This window comes from Rhinolophus sinicus, linkage group LG06 (genome assembly GCF_036562045.2).
Source record: "Rhinolophus sinicus isolate RSC01 linkage group LG06, ASM3656204v1, whole genome shotgun sequence".
NCBI lineage: Eukaryota > Metazoa > Chordata > Mammalia > Chiroptera > Rhinolophidae > Rhinolophus > Rhinolophus sinicus.
Window position 1 is genome coordinate 13,013,620 of NC_133756.1, and position 19,015 is coordinate 13,032,634.

Below are 19,015 nucleotides of genomic sequence, written 5' to 3' on the forward strand. Positions count from 1 at the left end.
GGGAGCGATCAGGGAATTGGTGGTGTGTAAAGCTCTCAGACTGGATGGTGTCACCTCAGAAAGCATAATGAGAAGAGGACTGAGCCCTGGGGCGCATCAGCTTTTAGAATTTTGGAGGAACAGATAAAAACCGAATCTGACATAGTCCTGGCTCTTGAGAAGCTCACAGTATCATGCGACAACAGACTTAGACTCTCTTATCTGTGTTTTATGGGAGGTAGAGGGGCACCTCGCCCTGTCAGGGAAGCCTTCCTAAGGAAGTGGCGCATAGAGAGGTTGCCAGTGGGTGGGGTGGGGTGGGGAGAAAAGTATTCCAGACAGATAGCACCATGTGAATGAGATGCAGAGCCTACAAGAACACAGAACATTCGGGGACGCACAACAGTTCAATGTTCCTAAGGTCTGATGTGAGTCAGGGTGTGGTGAGAGGTGAGACAGGTGGGGTTGGGCTGGATCGCAGGAGTCTTCCTATACCCTAGGAAGGAGTTTAGCCTGAAGTGTTGTAAACAGTGGAGTGATATGGTCAGATTTGAGTTTCAGGCTGTTGAGAGCAGTGTATTCGAGGGAACAAAACCAGATGTAGAGGACCAGAGAGAGAGCAAGAGCTGACAGCAGGGTAGGGGAGAATGGAATGGCTTAGAGCAGCAGCAATTCATGAACTGGTTATAAGGATGTGAGATGCTCAAAAGTATTCCACAACAACACTAAAATAAGTTAGGAAAAGACTGCATGTTATACGAGTATCAGCTCTTGTACATCTGCAATATATTATCCAAATAGTAATGGTTCTGAAAAGTCCTGTGGTAAAGACTTTTTTTTATATTAGAATTTATTTTTTTTAGAGCAGTTTTAGATTCACAACAAAACTGAGCAGGAAGTACAGAGACTCCCCAAATACCCAGCACCAAAGTGGTACATTTGTTACAATTGATGAACCTACGTTGACACATCATTATCACCCCAAATCCATAATTTACATTAGGTTCACTCTTGGTGTTGTACATTCTATGGATTTTGACAAACCTACAATGACCTAAACATGAATTCAACATTATAGTATCATACAGAATATTTTCACTGTCCTAAAAATCCGGTGTGGTCTCCCTATTCATCCCTTTCTTCTCCCTAACTCCTGGCAGCCACTGATTTATTTTTTCATGGTCTCGTCGTTTTTCCTTTCCCAGCATGTCATATAGTTGGAATCATACAGTACATAGCCTTTTCAGATTGGTTTATTTCATTTAGTAATATGCTTTTAAGTTTCCTCCATGTCTTTACATGGTTTGACAGCTCATTTCTTTTTAGTGCTGAATAATATTCCACTGTCTGGATGTACTACAGTTCATTTATCTATTCACTTACAAAGGAATCTTTGTTGCTTCCAAGTTTTGGCAATTATGAATAAAGTTGCTGTTGACTGGACAAAATAATTCTCCAGATAGTCCACCAAAAAAGATTTTATTCAGGAAAAGAAAAAGAAACAAAACCACCGCAGCAGTGTGAAGACACACATTAGCCGCACACCACCGGCTGGCCGCCCATGTGCAAAAAGTTACCTCTTCCCAAGATGGCCCCCTATATAAATAAATCCCTCTCCTGGAAGTTGGAACCATGAAGTTTTAACAGGAAGTCAGAACTAGAGAGTAACAGGGAGCCCAGTTCCGCCCATAGACCTCCCAGTTCTATGGTTAGTCATCTTAAGATGCCAGTTCACTTTTATCACTGCTATAAACATTTGTGTGCAGGTTTTTGTGTTGGGTATGTTTCCAATTCATTTGGGTAATTACCAAGGAGTGTGATTACTGGGTTGTATGATAAGGGTATGTTTAGTTTGGTAAGAAATTGCCAAACTGTTTTCCAGAGTGCCTGTTTCATTTTGCATTCCCACCAGCAATGAATGAGAGTTCTTGTTGCTGTACGTCTTCACTAGCATTTGATGGTGTCAGTGTTCTGGATTTTGCCATTCTAATAGATGTGTAGCAGTATCTTGTTGTTTTAATTTGCAATTCCCTAATATATAATATTGAACATCTTTTCATATGTTCACTTGTCTTCTGAGTATCTTCTTTGGTGAGGGATCTGTTCAGGTCCCAAATAGCTACCTAGTTGTCCTAATGACATTTATTGAATAATCTATCATTACCCCACTAATTTAAAATGTTACTTTTATAACATTAAATTTAAATAAATTGTCACGTCTGTTTCTGGGCTTCCAACTTCATTTCAACTAATTATGAGTATTTTGGCATTAGTTTTATCTTAGTTTGATTATTGTGCCTCAATAATACAAAATATTATCTTCTATTATATTGGTAAGGCAGTTTATACCAATTATATTGGTAAGGCAAGTCTGACTTCATTATTGTTGAAAATTTCTATTGGCCATTCTGGAACACTTACCATTCCAGGTAAATTTTAGAATCATTTAATTTAGTAAAAAGAAAAGTTGAGGTTTTGATTGGGGAGCATTAAAGTGGAAGAAACGTAATGGATTTAGAATGTCCTATTCCAATCCATGAATATGGTATGTCACTATTCTCTCCATTTAAATCAGTAATTTTTGTAATTTTATTTATAATGTCCCACATTCTTGTTGTTTATCCTTAGGTATATTTTTCTAATATTTTTATTATGAAAATATTCAAACACAGAAAAGTTGAAAGAATTTTACAGTGAGCATCCATGTACTACTCCCCAGACTCCACCATTAACATTTTACTATAATGTATTTTATGCTGTGTTTTTGTTGAGTAGCAGATAGAGGTATAGACTGTCTGGATTCACCACTTGCAAGCTACATGATGCAGTGCCAGTTACTTAACTTCTCCAAACCTCAGTTTTCTTATCTGCAAAGTGAGAATAATAATAGTACTTACCTTAAGAGGTTGTTATGAGGACTAAATCAGTTAAAATACCTAATACACTTAAAACAAAGCCTCATACTCTATAAATACTATATGCTAGTGACTTAGTCTGCTTGGGTTGCTATAACCAAGTATAGCTTGGGTGGCTTAAACAACAGAAATTTATTTTCTCACAGTTCTGAAGGCTAGAAATCGCAGATGAAGGACTGACAGGGTCAGTTTTTGGTGAGAGCTCTCTTCTTGGCTTATAGATGGTGCCTTCTTGCTAAATCCTCACCATAACCTTTCCTCAGTGCCTGCACTGAGAGAGAGAGGGAGAGAAAGAGAGAGAGAGAGAGAGAAAGAAAGAGGAAGGGAGGGAGGGAATGAGGACGGGAGGGAAGGAAGAAAGGAGACAGAAGGAGACAGCCCTCTGGTGTCTTTTCTTATAAGGATACCAATCCTATTGGATTAGGGCCCCATCTTTATGGTCTCATTTAATCTTAATTACTTCCTTTCTCCATATACAGCTACACTGGGGGTTAGGGCTTCAACATGAATTTGGGGGAGTAGGTGAGGAAGACACAAGCATTCAGTCCATAACAGCTAGCAACTACAAAGTTTTATTCTACTTTCTAAATTGTTAATTTTGTAAACTGTTGAAGTAGAAGTATGTACTTGGAATTATGTACTCCTATGTTGTTGAGACAAAACCCAGGAATAAAACAATTTACAGTATGGTCATTTTTGGCTCACACAAAAAACACCCAAAAAACATAAAAATGCATGAAAAACATCACTGGTGTGTGTGTGTGTGTGTGTGTGTGTGTGTGTGTAGGGTGCAGGTAAGTGTGTGCACCAAATGTTAGCAATGGTTATCTCTGCTTGGTGAGATTATAAACATTTTGCTTTTGTGTATTTTCTGACATTTCAGAAATACAAGGAAATCGGTTGACTTAAAAACATTGAATACTAGAACAAAAAAAACCTACCTGATCTTTAAATAAAACACTGGATCCCATTCCATTTTCATGCGTTTCCACGTATTTATTATTAAGTGACAGTGGTATGGATTCTTTTATACCAATGTTGTTTCGCCAAAGAAGTGACACTGATGTTTTCTTCCCTATTGTCAAGTGTTTCAAACCTCCACAGAAAAAATCATTCACATGCTTAGTCTCGGCAGAGGAGAGCTGGTTCTATTCAGTAGTCTCTGTGTGTGGGGGGAGAGGGTGTGTGTGGAGGAACCTGGGTTCGGATCTGTAATGCAGCAGAGAGCAACGGGACCGCGGGACGAGCATCCCCGGGAGGCCACTGCGAACAGGGAGCTGCCCCGGAGGACGCTGGGAACCACGCGCGGAGGCCGCGGCCGCGCAGGCGCACCGGCGGGGGCCTCGCTACGTAGGCGCATCTTCGCGTTGCGCGGACACCATCCGTCCGCGGCTGTAGGGCCAGGGCGTGCGATCCGAGCCGGTGAGGGGTGAGCAGCAACTCTCCCGGGCTTGGGGAGAGGACGAGCCGGGATGCGCCGGTTCCGCCCCGCCCGCGGTGACGCGTCGCGCGCGGTGAGCCCAAAGCCCGGGAGTCGGGCTCAGACAAAGGCTGCGAGGGCAGGGCCGGGCCAGTCCAGCTCTGGCAAAAGATTTATTTATCCTCTCTATTTAGGGGGGAGGAAACGGGATTAAAGCGGTTCCATGATTTGCCACACCCAACAAGTGAAGGAGCGGGGATTCAAACCGAGATCCGCTATGATTCCACATCTCAGTCTATTTTAAACATAATAGTGCCTAAAAACAAAGAATTGGGTTTTACCCAGCTCTTTATGCTTTATGACTCCAGCAGTGTTTTGGACCACGAGGGCTGTGTATATCCACGGTCTCCGTGTATCTTTTGTAAAAATTGTTCAGTGATTCGTGCAAGTTCTAGAATTCTGATCATAGAACTGAACCTTCTAGATCCTTTTGCTGATTCTAATGTTTTCTGTCCAGCATCACCAGGACGCTGCAGAGGTGGCTGCTTAGGATAAATACCTGGCGCCTCCAGCTGCTTGTGGAGGAGACAGATGGAGCTCAAGATGGGAAGGAAGTGTTCCTTGAGAGCCTTGACATTGAAAGGTCCAGACTCGGCTTTTGGTACTGTATGTGCCCTGGATTCCTGAGAGGGAGGACACTTGTACACCTGTAAAGCCTACATTTAGAGCTTCCTGCAGTTTCCTCATCAGTAGTGGACAAGCCCAATCAGGAGTGTCCGCCTTGTGGAGAGTCCCCCAGAAAGGAGTGCTGAAGTCATCATGCTGCAGCGGCCCCTCATCACCCTGCCCACCGAGGCCAGCACCGGGGTCAAGTTGCACCATCCAAGGAAGGCCAAGGAGGGGGCGCCCCTGTGGGAAGACTTAACTAAGATGTTTGAAGGAGAAGGTGAGAATAGACGGATGGGGGGTGGGGGGTGGGGGAGGAAAAGCAACAACATCCTCTGGTGTGAGAAGGAAGGTGGACACCTGAGCAGAAGCATCTCTTGGGGAGACCATTGGATAAGAGGTTTTTGGAGTCTTGATTATGGTTCTTGGTCTGGGGTTTTCCTGAGTAGTTATGGTCAATTCAACATAAAACCAATATTTCAGTGCCATGGCTGTATATGTTCTTTCTTTTCGTCTTCCCCATGGGCGTGTGGGGCAGGGAGGACTTGCCTGGTTTTCCTTACTTTACTGAGGAATTGTGAATCAAATAAGAGACCTGACCAGGTAGTTGGTGGCTAGGTCATAAGTAGAAGGCAGCAGGGAGAGTGCCAGGTGAGCCTAGAGTATCTGGTGCTAGAAAGCAAGGAAGAGCTCAAAGACTAATGGACATTTATCAGATGGATGCAATAGCCAGGTTCAACGGGCTTCCACTGGACAAATTTGGGACAGTTTTAAGTGTCCAAATTCATTGTAACACCTTGAGTAAATAAAATCCCACAAGTTCATGATGACATTTAAAATAGAGAAAGAAGGGGAGAAAAACTCATTTGCCAACGTTGGTGGTGATGAACACACTGATTTCTTACTTTGAAAATAGGTTATTCTGGAAATGAAGGATGCGTTTACCTTGATTTTTAGATCATTTCCAGTTGCTGAGGGGAAGCTGTTTATAGAAAATACCTGACAATAAATGTAGAAGAAATGATAGAATATTTTACCGTAAATGAAATAATTGAAAGGTTGATGGGAAACAGGTTATTCACATGCTGTCAAAGTGTCTCTCTCACACATTATTTGCTAAATGCCAAGGAAAGAACATCCTTTTCCAGGGGTGAGATCTGGTAGTCAGATCTTAACCAAGTATCCCAATAATAGGATAACCTGGCATTTGGTGCCTTCTGGGTAATGTACTGTAAAACACATGGTATCACCCATGAAGTATTCCTGCCAAAATGTTTAACCTGATCCAAATTAAGCTTAAAGGCTGAACTTCTGGTTTAAAGAAAACACAAGGGATGGACAAATAAGGTAAAACCCACCATGAGGATACTGTGAGACTTCTGGTCTCTAAAAAACTAATGTCTTGGGAAAAAGGGAAATACTATTCTAGAGTAAAAGAGACTAGAGATAACAATCACTTTGAATGTATGAACCTTGATTGGCTCCTGGTTAGGAAATAAAATCCAGAATAAAAGACAGTTTGGGAACAATTGAGGAAATCTGAATATGGACTATTTAGATGATACTATGGTGTTATTGTTAAATTTCTTAAGTGTGACAATTGGTATTGTCATGATACAGGAGAAGATCCTTATTTGAAGTATTTTTGGATGAAGTATCATGATGTCTGGAACTTTGAAATGATTTAGAAAAAAATACCGGTAGATGAAGCCAATATGACAAATGTTTGTAAACAGTCATTGAATGTAGGTGGTGGCTACATGGGTGTTTGATATTCATGATAAAAAGTTGGGAAAAAATACAAGGACAACAATTCATGTGCTTTCATTCCTAATTCTTTTTTTTAAGGAGGGCGCAGGTCACAGTGGCCCATGTGGGGATCGAACTGACAACCTTGGTGTTATTAGCACCACGCTCTAACCAACTGAGCTAACTGCCCACCCCATCTGATTCATATTTTTAATACCTCAAATTCAGAGCCACTGTTTCTTGAATTCTAGCAACTTGGCAGGTGTTATGCTTAACACTCTAGAAGATGGGGAAAAAATGAACTGGATACAGTTTCTATGCATATACTCATAATAGTACTCAATTGAGGGAGAGAATTATAAAAATAAATATAATAGGCAGCCTGAGATAGACACCAGAGATAAAAACCAAGCTTTGGTGGAGTACAGGGGAGAGGAAGCTTTCTTCTTATTAAAGGTGTCAGAAAACTTGACTTGAACTGGTCCAGGAGGATACCTCAGTTTTTCGCCTAGTAGGCCTTGGGGGAGAGTACTTGAGGTGGCTGCTCTCCAGGTGTGTTCAAAGAATGGTGAACGGGATAGCGTGGGGGAATGTGTCCAGTAGATGAAGGATGGTGTTCCGGGGAGACAGGACTTGGAGAAGCAACTTTGTGCTGGTTGCGGAGGGTCTTGAAGGCCATGGTGAAGTGTTTGGATTTTTCTTTCTTGTCAGTGGGTAAGCTCTAAGAAGTTTTGAACAGAGGAGTGCCTGGCAGAGCTGTACTTTTGCACGAGCACTGACATTGGGAAACTTTAATCCCCAAAACAGTGCACTGCTGGTCCTCCTCATGAGGCTCTTGAGTCGCCCTGAATGTCCCTGTTTGCAAATGTACTGAGGGAAGAGCCACATTCAGCAGGTCTGCAGGCAGTTTTTAGATTTGGGGGATTTGGGGAGATGCAAACCTCATGGCTCTTTTCCTTTCCCAGCTCTGCTCTCTCAGGATGCTGATGAGACCCAGGGAGAAAGTTTTGAGAATGAAGTGATCCCTGCGCCCCCAATAGCAGAATCCCAGGTGGGTTGGAGTTTCCTGTCACTTTCTTGAAATTGTTTCTCAGATTTTAGGAGCCCTGGACTGGATTTTCTTTGAGCTGACTTCTTCACTTGGATGTTCTTAGCCTGGTTGAAATGAGGCTGCATCCTCATTCACAGGTAATTTCCTCACCGGTAGTAACCTTCCTCAGGAACCCCTCTTGTTTCTAGCAAACCTCTGTCCAACAAATTTAAAAATTGTGCATGTTGTGTGTCTGTGTGTGTAAAAATAAGTAGTGTGGTTCTTACCATTAAACTTCCGTGATGGTATCTGGAGGAAGGAAAAACGTGAAACATTTTAAGCTGCATTTATACTTTACAGCACAGAATGTCTGCTTCCATCAAGGAATCTTCTTTACTAGCTGGAATTCCTGCTCCCTCCAGAAGCATGCTATTCTCACATACTTTTCTTTCTAACAGAAATACCCAGCTAATGGTATTTTACCCCAGCTGAAATGTTCTCATTTTCACCAATTCTTTCAGCCCAACAGTGGTCCCTGTCTTCTCTTGTGGCCTTTGCCCATTTTGAACTCCCTTCTTGCTCAAATATTCCTGACCTTTATTGTCTTTAATCTAAATTAGTGTGACCTTCTTTAATATTTCATGAGTATTTTGCCTTCTGCCAAATTGTAAGTTGCAAAAGACAACTTACATGCTCTCAGCATTGTTTCATAACTTCTAGCAGAGAATCAGCACAACAATTTTCAAGAGGGTGTCCAGGAAAACTTGACTAAAATCTCTTAGCATTAGATAAGGTCAGGACAACTTCCTGAACTCTGGCTGAAAAGGAACATATTTGATGTTCTAGGAACTGTTAACCTTCAAGGACGTATCTGTGGACTTCACCCAGGAGGAATGGGGGCAGCTGGCCCCTGCTCACCGGAATCTGTACCGAGAGGTGATGCTGGAAAACTATGGGAACCTGGTCTCAGTGGGTAAGGATGGGCTCCCTTGGAATTAGAACCTGCCTATTGGAAGAAAAATTTTATTTCTAAGTTAAGTGCTATGCTTTAGCTTTGGACCCTCTATTAAATATTTCTAGTTCATTCTGAATACCAAGTCAGGATTGCTGTGGTGTTTTAGTTGCAGGGGGCACAGCCCACCATCCCATGTGGGAATTGAACCGGCAACCTTGTTGTTGAGAGCTGGCGCTCTAACCAACTGAGCCATCTGGCCGCCCCTCCAGCAGCTCAGTGGCAGCTCATTGTCTTCAATCTAGTTGTGGAGGGCACAGCTCACTGGCCCATGTGGGAATCGAACCGGCGACCCTGTCATTCAGAACTTGCGCTCTAACCAACTGAGCCATGCAGCCGCCCCCTGCGAAGGCTTTTTGACCTCAGCACATACAGTTTTTTTCTTCTCTATAAACAGGGTACCAGCTTTCCAAACCTGGTGTGATTTCCCAGTTGGAGAAAGGAGAAGAACCATGGCTGATGGAGAGAGATATTTCAGGATGTCCAAGTTCAGGTAAGAGTAAGGCAGATGGGGCCTTCGTTATGTTTGCTAGAGAGTTCCACTCAAGGGCTTCTCCAGGCTGTGGGGAAAGACTGAGTCCATTTGGATGGAACCCACAGGAAACCTGATTACCACTCGGTTACCCCTTTTTTGCACTTGTCTCTTCTCATTAGTTTCTCCGGAATCAGAGGAAGAGATGCCTTCCTCATCAGGGTTAGTTTTCACCTGACCTGACTTTTATGTCTCCTGGCCTGACTTTCATTATTTCTTTTTTTGCTTTCTATAGCATTCTCAATCTTACCCTGAGCATAGTTTCATTCTCTTATACATTCAGATTTCCATGGATCTCTCCTCATGAAATACAGCATCCTTCACTGGGTTCTCATGTCATTTTATCGTGGATATCACTTTCTCTCATGATTCCATTTAAAATTTTTCCCTAAATCTTGTTCTGTGATCATAGCTTTAATTCTGATTCTCTTTTTAACTTGTGTAAACTTTTTATTTCAGGTAATTTATGACTCTGGGAAATAACCACATAATTCCTTCTTACCAAATCTGGTGGCTTTTAACAGTCTTCTTCAACTTCTAAGAGCAGTAATAATGACAGCTACTTACCAAGCTGACCTCTCTGAGTCCTGTGCTGACTTTAGCCTCATCTTACAAATGAGGAAAAGAAGCCTCATAGGTTAAGAAATTTGTACCGGGTCGCATACCTACAACTTGGAGTCAGTATTTGAATTCTAATCATTCTGACTCCAAGTCTGCAGTTTGTGTTCTTATGGTGCTATTCTGCAAGGCAGTACTGGTTATCTAGACCTCATCACCTTCTTGGTATCCTTTCCTTCAACAGCTAGTTTAATAATTGTTGTCTCCTCTCTCTGGTTTTTTTTTTTTTTTTTTTTTTTTTTTTGGCGGGGGGTACTTCTCATCAACATCCTTTTTTTTTTAAAGATTTTATTGGGGAAGGGGAACAGGACTTTATTGGGGAACAGTGTGTACTTCCAAGATTTTTTTTTTCTAAGTAAAGTTGTTGTCCTTTCAGTCTTAGTTGTGGAGGGCACAGCTCAGCTCCAGGTCCAGTTGCCGTTGCTAGTTGCAGGGGGCGCAGCCCACCATCCCTTGCGGGAGTCGAACTGGCAACCTTGTGGTTGAGAGGACGCACTCCAACCAACTGAGCCATCCGGGAGCTCAGCGGCAGCTCAGCTCAAGGTGCCATGTTCAATCTTAGTTGCAGGGGGCGGAGCCCACCAGCCCTTGCTGGACTCCAGGGGTTGAACTGGCATCCTTGTGGTTGAGAGCCCACTGGCCCATGTGGGAATCAAACCAGCAGCCTTCGGAGTTAGGAGCACAAAGCTCCTACAGCCTGAGCCACCGGGCTGGTCCTCAACATCCTTTTTAATACAGATGTATCATTTACACCTTTGTTAGTATAGGCTAAACTACTGTAGTAAATAGACTCTAAAATTTGGCTCAAACAGAGTAGGAATTTCTTGCTTATATACTGGTCTGGGGGAACTGTTTAGTTCACTGGACAGTTCTTTTCCACCTGGCAACTCTGGGACCAAGATTTCTTCCAGATGGTGGCTCCACAATCCCCTCAGGGCCTTCCCATTGTCTGAATTTAGCCAGCGGTCATATAAGTGCAAAGAGGACCTCACTTTATGGGCCAAGCTGGGGTGGTTCACATCACTTCCACTCTCATTCACTTAACGGGGGAGACCTTTGTCACTTCACTCAATCAAATTCAAGGACGTATGGGGCCTATAATGTAGTTAGGTATTCAAAAATGGGGAGAACAGATGTCAGTGAATAGCAAGCAGCCTCTGCCACAATCCCTGAGACGCCTCTCTTTTACATTGCAATTCTGTTTCCTCATAAACTCCCACCAATGCATTTGGTGGTTTCAACTGTCCCTTTGACACCTGTATTTGCCATATTTTTATCTTGGTCTTATACATCCATATGGACTCTATCCCCACACATCCCTCTCTATATAGATTCACTGTTGTCATTTCCAACACAGTGCATCCCAAAACAGAAGCCATCTTCTCTCCCAAACAAGTTTCTCATCCTGAATGACTCCTCCTGTTCTTTCAGTCTCTAAGACTGGAAATCATGGTATCAGCAAGAATGTATAATGCTTTCTACTCTCAGTTTCCCCCTCATTCCCGATGCTTTCTTCTTTGATATGACCTGTTAGATCTGTTCCTACTCTTCATGTCTGTTGATGAAGTGCTAAGCCACGTTCCCATCATCTTATGCCTATTCCTGTGATTTTCTAGTTGCATTTGTTAAGTCTTATTTTCTTTCTCTGAATCATTTTGAATGTTACTGCCAGATTTGGCCACTTGAAATCTACATTTATCTTGTTCTTTCCCTACAAAGAAAGTTAAGTGACTCCCTATTCCCTGTAGTGAGTAATCTAAACATCTCTACTTGCTTTTTAAATCCATCCTAAAGTCTATCCAGCTACTACTGAACACTTTGTATGTGCTATAACTAAAGTGAAGTTAGAAATCCTGGGGAATAAGATTTCACTGTAAATGGGAAATATTCATATTTTAGGGCAGGGTTCCAGAAGGGAAGGATAGAAATAGAGAGTAAAAATCAGGGAAACCCCTCATCCAAAAATGTGTGCCATATGTACTATGGATAGAATACATACTCTCTATCCTGTAAGATTTTACAATGTAGTTAATATTTTGGCACAAATTGAGACCATTTTTCACCTCTTACATAGGCAAAAATTACAAAGATTGATAAAAAGCCCAAGTTTGCAGGGAAAGGTACTCACATTCACTGAGAGCACACATACCCACGACCCAGTAATTCCTCTTTAGTAAATCCTATGAAATACTGACAGGAGTGTACACAAATGTATGTGTAATGAGAAGGTAAAAAATTGGATACTAAAATACTAAATATTTTTCAGTAGGGAAAATTATGATATGTCTATAAAGTGGAATGCTATGCAGTTGTTACAAAGAATGAGATCAATCTAAATGTACAGACATGGTGGAAGGGGGCCTAAAAGATATAGCTGAGTTAAAAAATAATAAAACAGATGCAAAAATACACACACACACACACCATGATCCCGTTTTTGTGCAAATGTATATTTATGACCATAGATACATAAATGCAAACATGCACATATTGTTGGGAAATCTCTGAACAGATGCATTGCAAAATCCTAAGAGACTGGAGGAAATGGGGATGAGATTGAGAGAGTCTACCCCTTTTTAGCGAATGCATTCCTATATTATTTAATGTTTTATTTTAAAGTGTAAAAAGTATGAGATAAATACTTAAATTTTTTTTAAATAAAGAAAATAAAATTTTGTCACAGAAATATGGGCTTGAGATGATATGGTATTAGAGGCCTATCTCCCTTAACCTTATCTCTTGATATTTGCCCTTATAGCAATGCTCTCTTCTTACTCCATTTCCTCTTGCAGTTCACATGGATGGACTCTCCCAATTTCTTAAAGTCACCTCACATACTTATAATTGCTTCCTTTGACCACTTCTTCACTTCCTTTTATATTAGCTTTCTAGATGGCAGTATCACATTTGAAGACAGTCCGAGCTTCCTGTACTTAATATATGTTGTTGTTTTTCCCTTCCATTCTCACTATGTCCATTTATTTTTTTAAATGCAGTGCATATGGGCTATTTATATTTTTGGTTTTCTTTCAGACTTGGAGAGTAAAACAGAATGCAGAGAGTCAACCTTAAAGAATGATATTTTGTGGAAAGAATTACACCATGGCCTGATGATGGAAAGGTCCACAAGAAGAAGGACCTTGTATTCCACATTTGGAAGAGTCTCCAGATATGATAAGTTTGAAAGCCACCAGGAAAACCAAGGAATGGGTGAGGGGCAAATTCCCTTGATCCACAAGAAAATGCTCACTCAGGGGAGAGGCCAAGAATCTAACAGATTTGAGAAAAGTATTAATGTGAGCTCAAAAGTTATTCCAGGCCCAGTAGGTCCTCCAAGAAAAAGAGACCATAAATATGACAAAAGTAGAAGAAGAAGTAGATACAATTTAGATTTGATTAATCATTCAAGGAGTTATACAAGAATGAAAACCTTTGAATGTAGTATTTGTGAAAAAATCTTCAAACAGCTCATTCACCTTACAGAACACATGAGAATTCATACTGGAGAGAAACCTTTCAGATGTAAAGAATGTGGAAAAGCCTTTAGCCAAAGTTCTTCCCTTATTCCACATCAGAGAATCCATACTGGTGAGAAACCCTATGAATGTAAGGAATGTGGGAAAACCTTCAGACACCCGTCATCTCTTACTCAGCATGTGAGAATTCATACTGGGGAGAAGCCCTATGAATGTGGTGTGTGTGAGAAAGCGTTCAGCCAGAGCATTGGGCTGATCCAGCATGTGAGAACTCATGTTAGAGAGAAACCTTTTACATGCAAAGACTGTGGAAAAGCATTCTTTCAGATTAGACACCTCAGGCAGCATGAGATTATTCATACTGGTGTGAAACCCTATATTTGTAATGTATGCAGTAAAACCTTCAGCCACAGCACATACCTAACTCAACACCAGAGAACTCATACTGGAGAAAGACCGTATAAATGTAAGGAATGTGGGAAAGCCTTTAGCCAGAGAATACATCTTTCTATTCATCAGAGAGTACACACTGGAGTGAAACCTTATGAATGCAATCATTGTGGGAAAGCCTTTAGGCATGATTCATCCTTTGCTAAACATCAGAGAATTCATACTGGAGAAAAACCTTATGATTGTAATGAATGTGGAAAAGCCTTCAGCTGTAGTTCATCACTTCTTAGACATTGCAAAACACATTTAAGAAATACCTTCAGCAACAATATGTGAAATATGTTCAACATCAAAAAATCCTCATATTGGAACAAAAGCCTCTAAATTAGTAGTTTTCTGACTTTTGGATTTTAAGAAACAATATTTTTTATTGGTTTAATCAAATGTTACAACTATTATTAGTTTTGCCATATTTAAAAAAAAAACACCTATTATCAGCATTGTTTCAGAAAAGCAAGGGCATTTAAAATACAGGAGGGATATAATCATAAAGAACAGCCCTTTACATTGAATTAAGTCAGCTTTATGAAAATCTCCTAAATGTGTCTTTATTTTTCTCATTTTACTGTGGGCCAGTGAGAACTTCATCATTGCAGGTCAGTGATCTGTGGACTGGCTTTTGAGAATCACTGTTTTAAATATGCCTTTAACATATCAAAACAACTTTTACTATAGCGCTTTATATGGCTAGAAGAGGTATAAATAAAAATATTGGTTGGCTCACTCTGGAAGAAATAATGTTAAAAGAAGCTTTCTAGAACTGATAGATAACCTACTATCCATGAGGTACTTATATATATATTTTATGGTTTCTTATAGAGAAGAATTGGCAAACCTTTTCCATAAAGGACCAGATAGTAAATATGTTAGGTGTTGTGGGCCATTAGGCATCTGTCAGAAATACTCAACTCTACCATACGTAAACCAGGGTATCTCAACCTTGGCATTGCTGATATTTTGGGCTAGATACTTTGTTATGGGTAGCTGTCCTATGCACTGTTTAGCAATATTTCTGATAACAAGATGCCCGTACTAGATGCCAACTATTCCCCCACCCATAGTGACAACCAAAAATGTTTCCAGACATTACTAGATGTTCCCTGGGAGTCGAGATTATGCCTACTTGAGAACTGACATAAATGAATGGATGTAGGTGTGTTCCAATAAATTTTATTTAAGAAACAGGTGTTGGGTTGCCTTTAGTCCAAGAGCTGTAGTTTGCCATTTCTGCTATAGCATAATGACTAATGGCAAGAAACTCATTTAATGTCAAATTAGTATGTTTGTGTATATCTGTGCCATAAGTCTTAGCTCCTTATCAATTTCTTTGGTATTTTGTTGCAAGAATTTAAAAAACTACATTTGTAATGCTGTTGTAGAAGCCTATGAATTATTTTTGGAGATATTTATGAAGACTTCAGTGTATAACGATACTTATTTTGTCCATTCATAAGTACTTTGGGATGTATCTCTGAAAGATAAGCACTCTTAAAATATAACCACATGCCACTATTACACATAAAAAGATTAGGCCATAATTCCTTAATGTATATTGATGACTTTTTTAAGATGGATATATTGAGACTGGCGGTTACTATTTTTTTTAACTTTCCTTTTTGATCAGGATACAGTATTAGATTTGAAAGTGTGCTTTCTGTTGATTGAGAGGAACTGGGAGATAGCCCTCAGAACAACGTATCTGCCTACTAAAGAGAGCAAGGGAGGTGACTGCAGGGGCTATTTTGAGGCAGGGAAGTGTGAGAGAAGAAATGGAGGAATTGACTCATAGTACTTCACTAAGCTTAGTAGATACCGTATCCTTCCAAACATAATTGGAGGTAGGTCAAGTTCAACTTCTTATTCTTAAGTGGCAGAACAATTCAATTGCCTGAGATTTATAAGTGTGAACTATCAAAAGTAAAAGTGTAAATCCAGAATAGATACTATCTCTTGATTTTTTTCTTTTACTACATTTACTTTTTTTTTATTGAACTGGCCTCTAGTTCTGAAGGCCTTGTATGACTTTGATGGGCCAAAGTACAGAGGGGATACACACTGTTCCTTACGTATGTTCACCATGTTTCTGTGCTGTTACATTTCCTAAGAGTTTGGGTTTCTCTGATGGCTTCTTTCAGTGAAAGGCATGACTGTCACTTTTCTCCAGAGTCCCTTAGTGACCTCATCATCCTACAGCACAAGATGCCGTCTCTATTTAACTACCAAGCTCATGTGTCCATCCCAGACTTCCCTCAGGAACTCCAGCCTTGTTCCTGACATCGGGCCTTTGCACTAGCTGTTCCTTTAGCTATCCTACACCCTTACCTTCTCATCGTTGCTCGAATGGTGCCTTTTCACTGAAGCCTGTCCTGACCATGGTACTTCATATTGCAACCTGTTCCTTACTCCCCGACTCCAACATTCCCCAAACCCCTTAACTTGCTCTACTTTTTATTTTTCCATCATGTATTACCTAAAATACTAGATATTTTTACATATTTATTGTGCTTATTGTTTACTATTGTCTTTCCATACTAGTATGTAAGCTCCATGAGGGCAAGGCTCTGTTTTTCTCACTGATGTATCACAAGTGCCTACAACTGCCTGGCACACAGTAGGGACTCAAATATTTGTTGAATTGTTTTTATTTGAACTGAATTGAATTGTGTATCCCTATGACAACAGAGAAAAGTGATCCCTGTACTTTCCTACCTAGATTTTATATGTAAGAGCTTTTTGTTTCCATTTATTATTATTTATTTATTTATTTATTTATTTATTTATTTATTTATTTGTTTATTGCTTTGCAAATGAATAGAATTTATAGACTTCCAAGAATTATGAATTATAACCAACATAATATGGAAGGGTATTTTTAAGTTAATTTGTCAGAAATGCACTTAAATATAGCTGATTAATGACATGAGCTATCTTTGTTATGTAAGTATGAGTTAATAAAAAACGGGATGGATAAAAGAATACAGCAGCAGGGGAGAATACAGTAGCAGACAGGAGATGTCAACACAATTTTGGTAATAAGAGTGGTTGCTGATTTAACAGGGCCTACAGCAAAGTATACAGGTAATAGGAGGTCTCTGGGAAGGCCGAGGCCTAGGAGACACTGGGCATCATAGAAGATGACAGGCTGAAAATTGGGATTGGTTGGAATTCTATAGATTCCCAAGGTCCCCTCACCTGCCCCCTACAGCAGGCTGCTACACACACATTCCTCTCTCTGCGCGTGGTCAGGCAAGTTAAGAAAGTTTTTATTGTAAGAGAGAAAAGTATATCGGACTGAGCAAAGACCCCTACAGTCCGGGCTGCACGCCTAAAGGAGACTTGCAACCCCAAAGGAGGGGTTGAGGAGGGTTTTATAGGGGCTGTGTTGACAGGGTAGTATTGTTTAGCTCTGTCTGCAAGTGCAGGCCAACACCTTCCCCCGTCTCAAAAGAGACTAGAAGTTTGTTCGCTGGAGAAGGACCAGAGTTGCTCTGTAATCAGGGACACCAGACAATAGAGACCAGGGGTAAGAAACAGGGCTAAAATGGAGACTAAGACTACATACTGAATTGTGGGACTTTTAGCTCCCTTTGTCAGTGAAAGCCAGGCTCTACCCCTTCAACAGTCTCCACCCCTCATCCTCACACAAGCAGGAGGTTGGAGGAGTCTTGTCTAGCGAAACTGGATGTACCAAAGGCACCAATATTTGTAGATACTTGAATAAAAACATCAGGGCTTATACAGTGTTTCCCTGAAAATAAGACCTCGTTGGACCATCAACTCTAATGCGTCTTTTGGAGCAAAAATTAATATATATAATTTGTAAGACCGGGTATAATACAATATAATATAATATATAATAATATAATATATTATAATACCTGATAGGTCAGCTGGTAAAGGAATGCGCGTGGTCAGGAAGTTAAACTTTTTATTGTAAGAGAGAAAAGTATATTGAACTGAGCAAAGACTGCTACAGTCCGGGCTGCACGCCTATAGGAGACTTGCAGCCCCAAAGGAGTGGGTGAGGAGGGTTTTATAGGGGCTGTGTTGACAGGGTAGTATTGTTTGGCTCTGTCTGCAGGTGCAGGCCAACAGACACTTTGTTGTTTCCTTGCAGACATGGCTCTGTCTGTAAGTCAAGGTCTCTGAGACCTAACATTCAGAGACCTAACATTAAGTCAGGGTCTCTAACATTCAGAGACCTAACAATACCCAGTCTTATTTTACTATAATATAAGACCGGGTCTTTAATATAATATATAATATAATACTGGGTCTTATATTAATTTTTGCTCCAAAAGATGCGTTAGAGCTGATAGTCCGGCTAGGTCTTATTTTCGGGGAAACATGGTATATGGGAATCAGAAAAGCCTTAGACTTTTCACAGTAATAATCAAACCACATCTTCAAAGTTTTAAGGAAAAAAATGACTTTCAGCCTAAAAGTCTTTGCCCAACCAATTACCAAACAAGGGTGAGGGCAAAATAAACACGGTTAGAAATACCAAGTGTCTTCCTTTCTCTCCCCACCCAGCTTTTAGTCATACCTTTGCAAACACCCTCAACTCCATATGTGTATGTTTTTAACACCCTACCTTAGTTCATTCTAGTTGCTATAACAAAAATATCATAGGCTGGGTGGTTTATAAACAGTAGAAATATACTGCTTGCAGTTTTGGAGGCTGGAAATTCAAGATCAGGATATCAGCATGGTTGGGTTCTGGTGAAGGTCTTCTGGGTGCCAGACTGCCATTTTCTGGATGGGGCCTCACATGTGGAAGGGGCTAGGGAGTCCTGTGGGGTCTCTTTTTGAAGAGCACTAATCCATTCATGAAGGTTCTACCCTTATGACCTAAGCATCTCCCAAAGGCCCCACCTCCTAATTACCATCACATTGGGCATTAGGATTTCAGCATATGAATTTTGAGGTGACACAATCTTTCAGACCATAACACACCCAAATTTATATTTCCAACTCCAAACTCTGTCTGCACATCAGATTCTTAATTCCAATTACATGCTTGACTCTTGGATGTGTATGAGGCATCTGAAATTTAACAAGTCCATTTCTGAAGTGCTCTACCTCCAGTATTTCTTACCTCTGTAAATAGAACATCTAATTGCTCAGTCAGAATCATCCTTGACTCCTCTTTCTTTAACTCTACATTC

At 40.6% G+C, this 19,015-nt stretch overlaps 1 protein-coding gene across 4 annotated transcripts; it reads left to right on the forward strand.

Moving 5' to 3' along the window:
* Positions 1-3,696: 3,696 nt before the first annotated feature.
* LOC109450117 (zinc finger protein 69 homolog B) lies at positions 3,697-16,768 on the forward strand. 4 transcript variants are annotated; one of them, XM_074334483.1, is made up of 6 exons: positions 3,697-4,408; positions 4,832-5,260; positions 7,695-7,780; positions 8,606-8,732; positions 9,169-9,264; positions 12,955-16,768. In XM_074334483.1, exons 2-6 carry the CDS (start codon positions 5,134-5,136, stop codon positions 14,121-14,123), a joined length of 1,605 nt encoding a protein of 534 aa, XP_074190584.1. In that variant the 5' UTR covers positions 3,697-4,408; positions 4,832-5,133; the 3' UTR covers positions 14,124-16,768. The 4 variants fall into 4 exon arrangements, with proteins under 4 accessions (XP_074190584.1, XP_074190585.1, XP_074190586.1 ...); XM_074334484.1 differs by having other exon boundaries at positions 3,697-4,323; XM_074334485.1 differs by having other exon boundaries at positions 3,697-4,316.
* The last annotated feature ends 2,247 nt before the right edge of the window (positions 16,769-19,015 follow it).

What these genes read in the sequence shown, in the direction of transcription:
- LOC109450117 (XM_074334483.1), top strand. Translation starts at nt 5,134, where the DNA reads ATGCTGCAGCGGCCCCTCATCACCCTGCCCACCGAGGCCAGCACCGGG. An exon ending in TGGGAACCTGGTCTCAGTGG is followed by an intron (nt 8,733 to 9,168) that starts GTAAGGATGGGC and finishes CTCTATAAACAG; the next exon opens with GGTACCAGCTTTCCAAACCT. An exon ending in TTCAGGATGTCCAAGTTCAG is followed by an intron (nt 9,265 to 12,954) that starts GTAAGAGTAAGG and finishes GTTTTCTTTCAG; the next exon opens with ACTTGGAGAGTAAAACAGAA.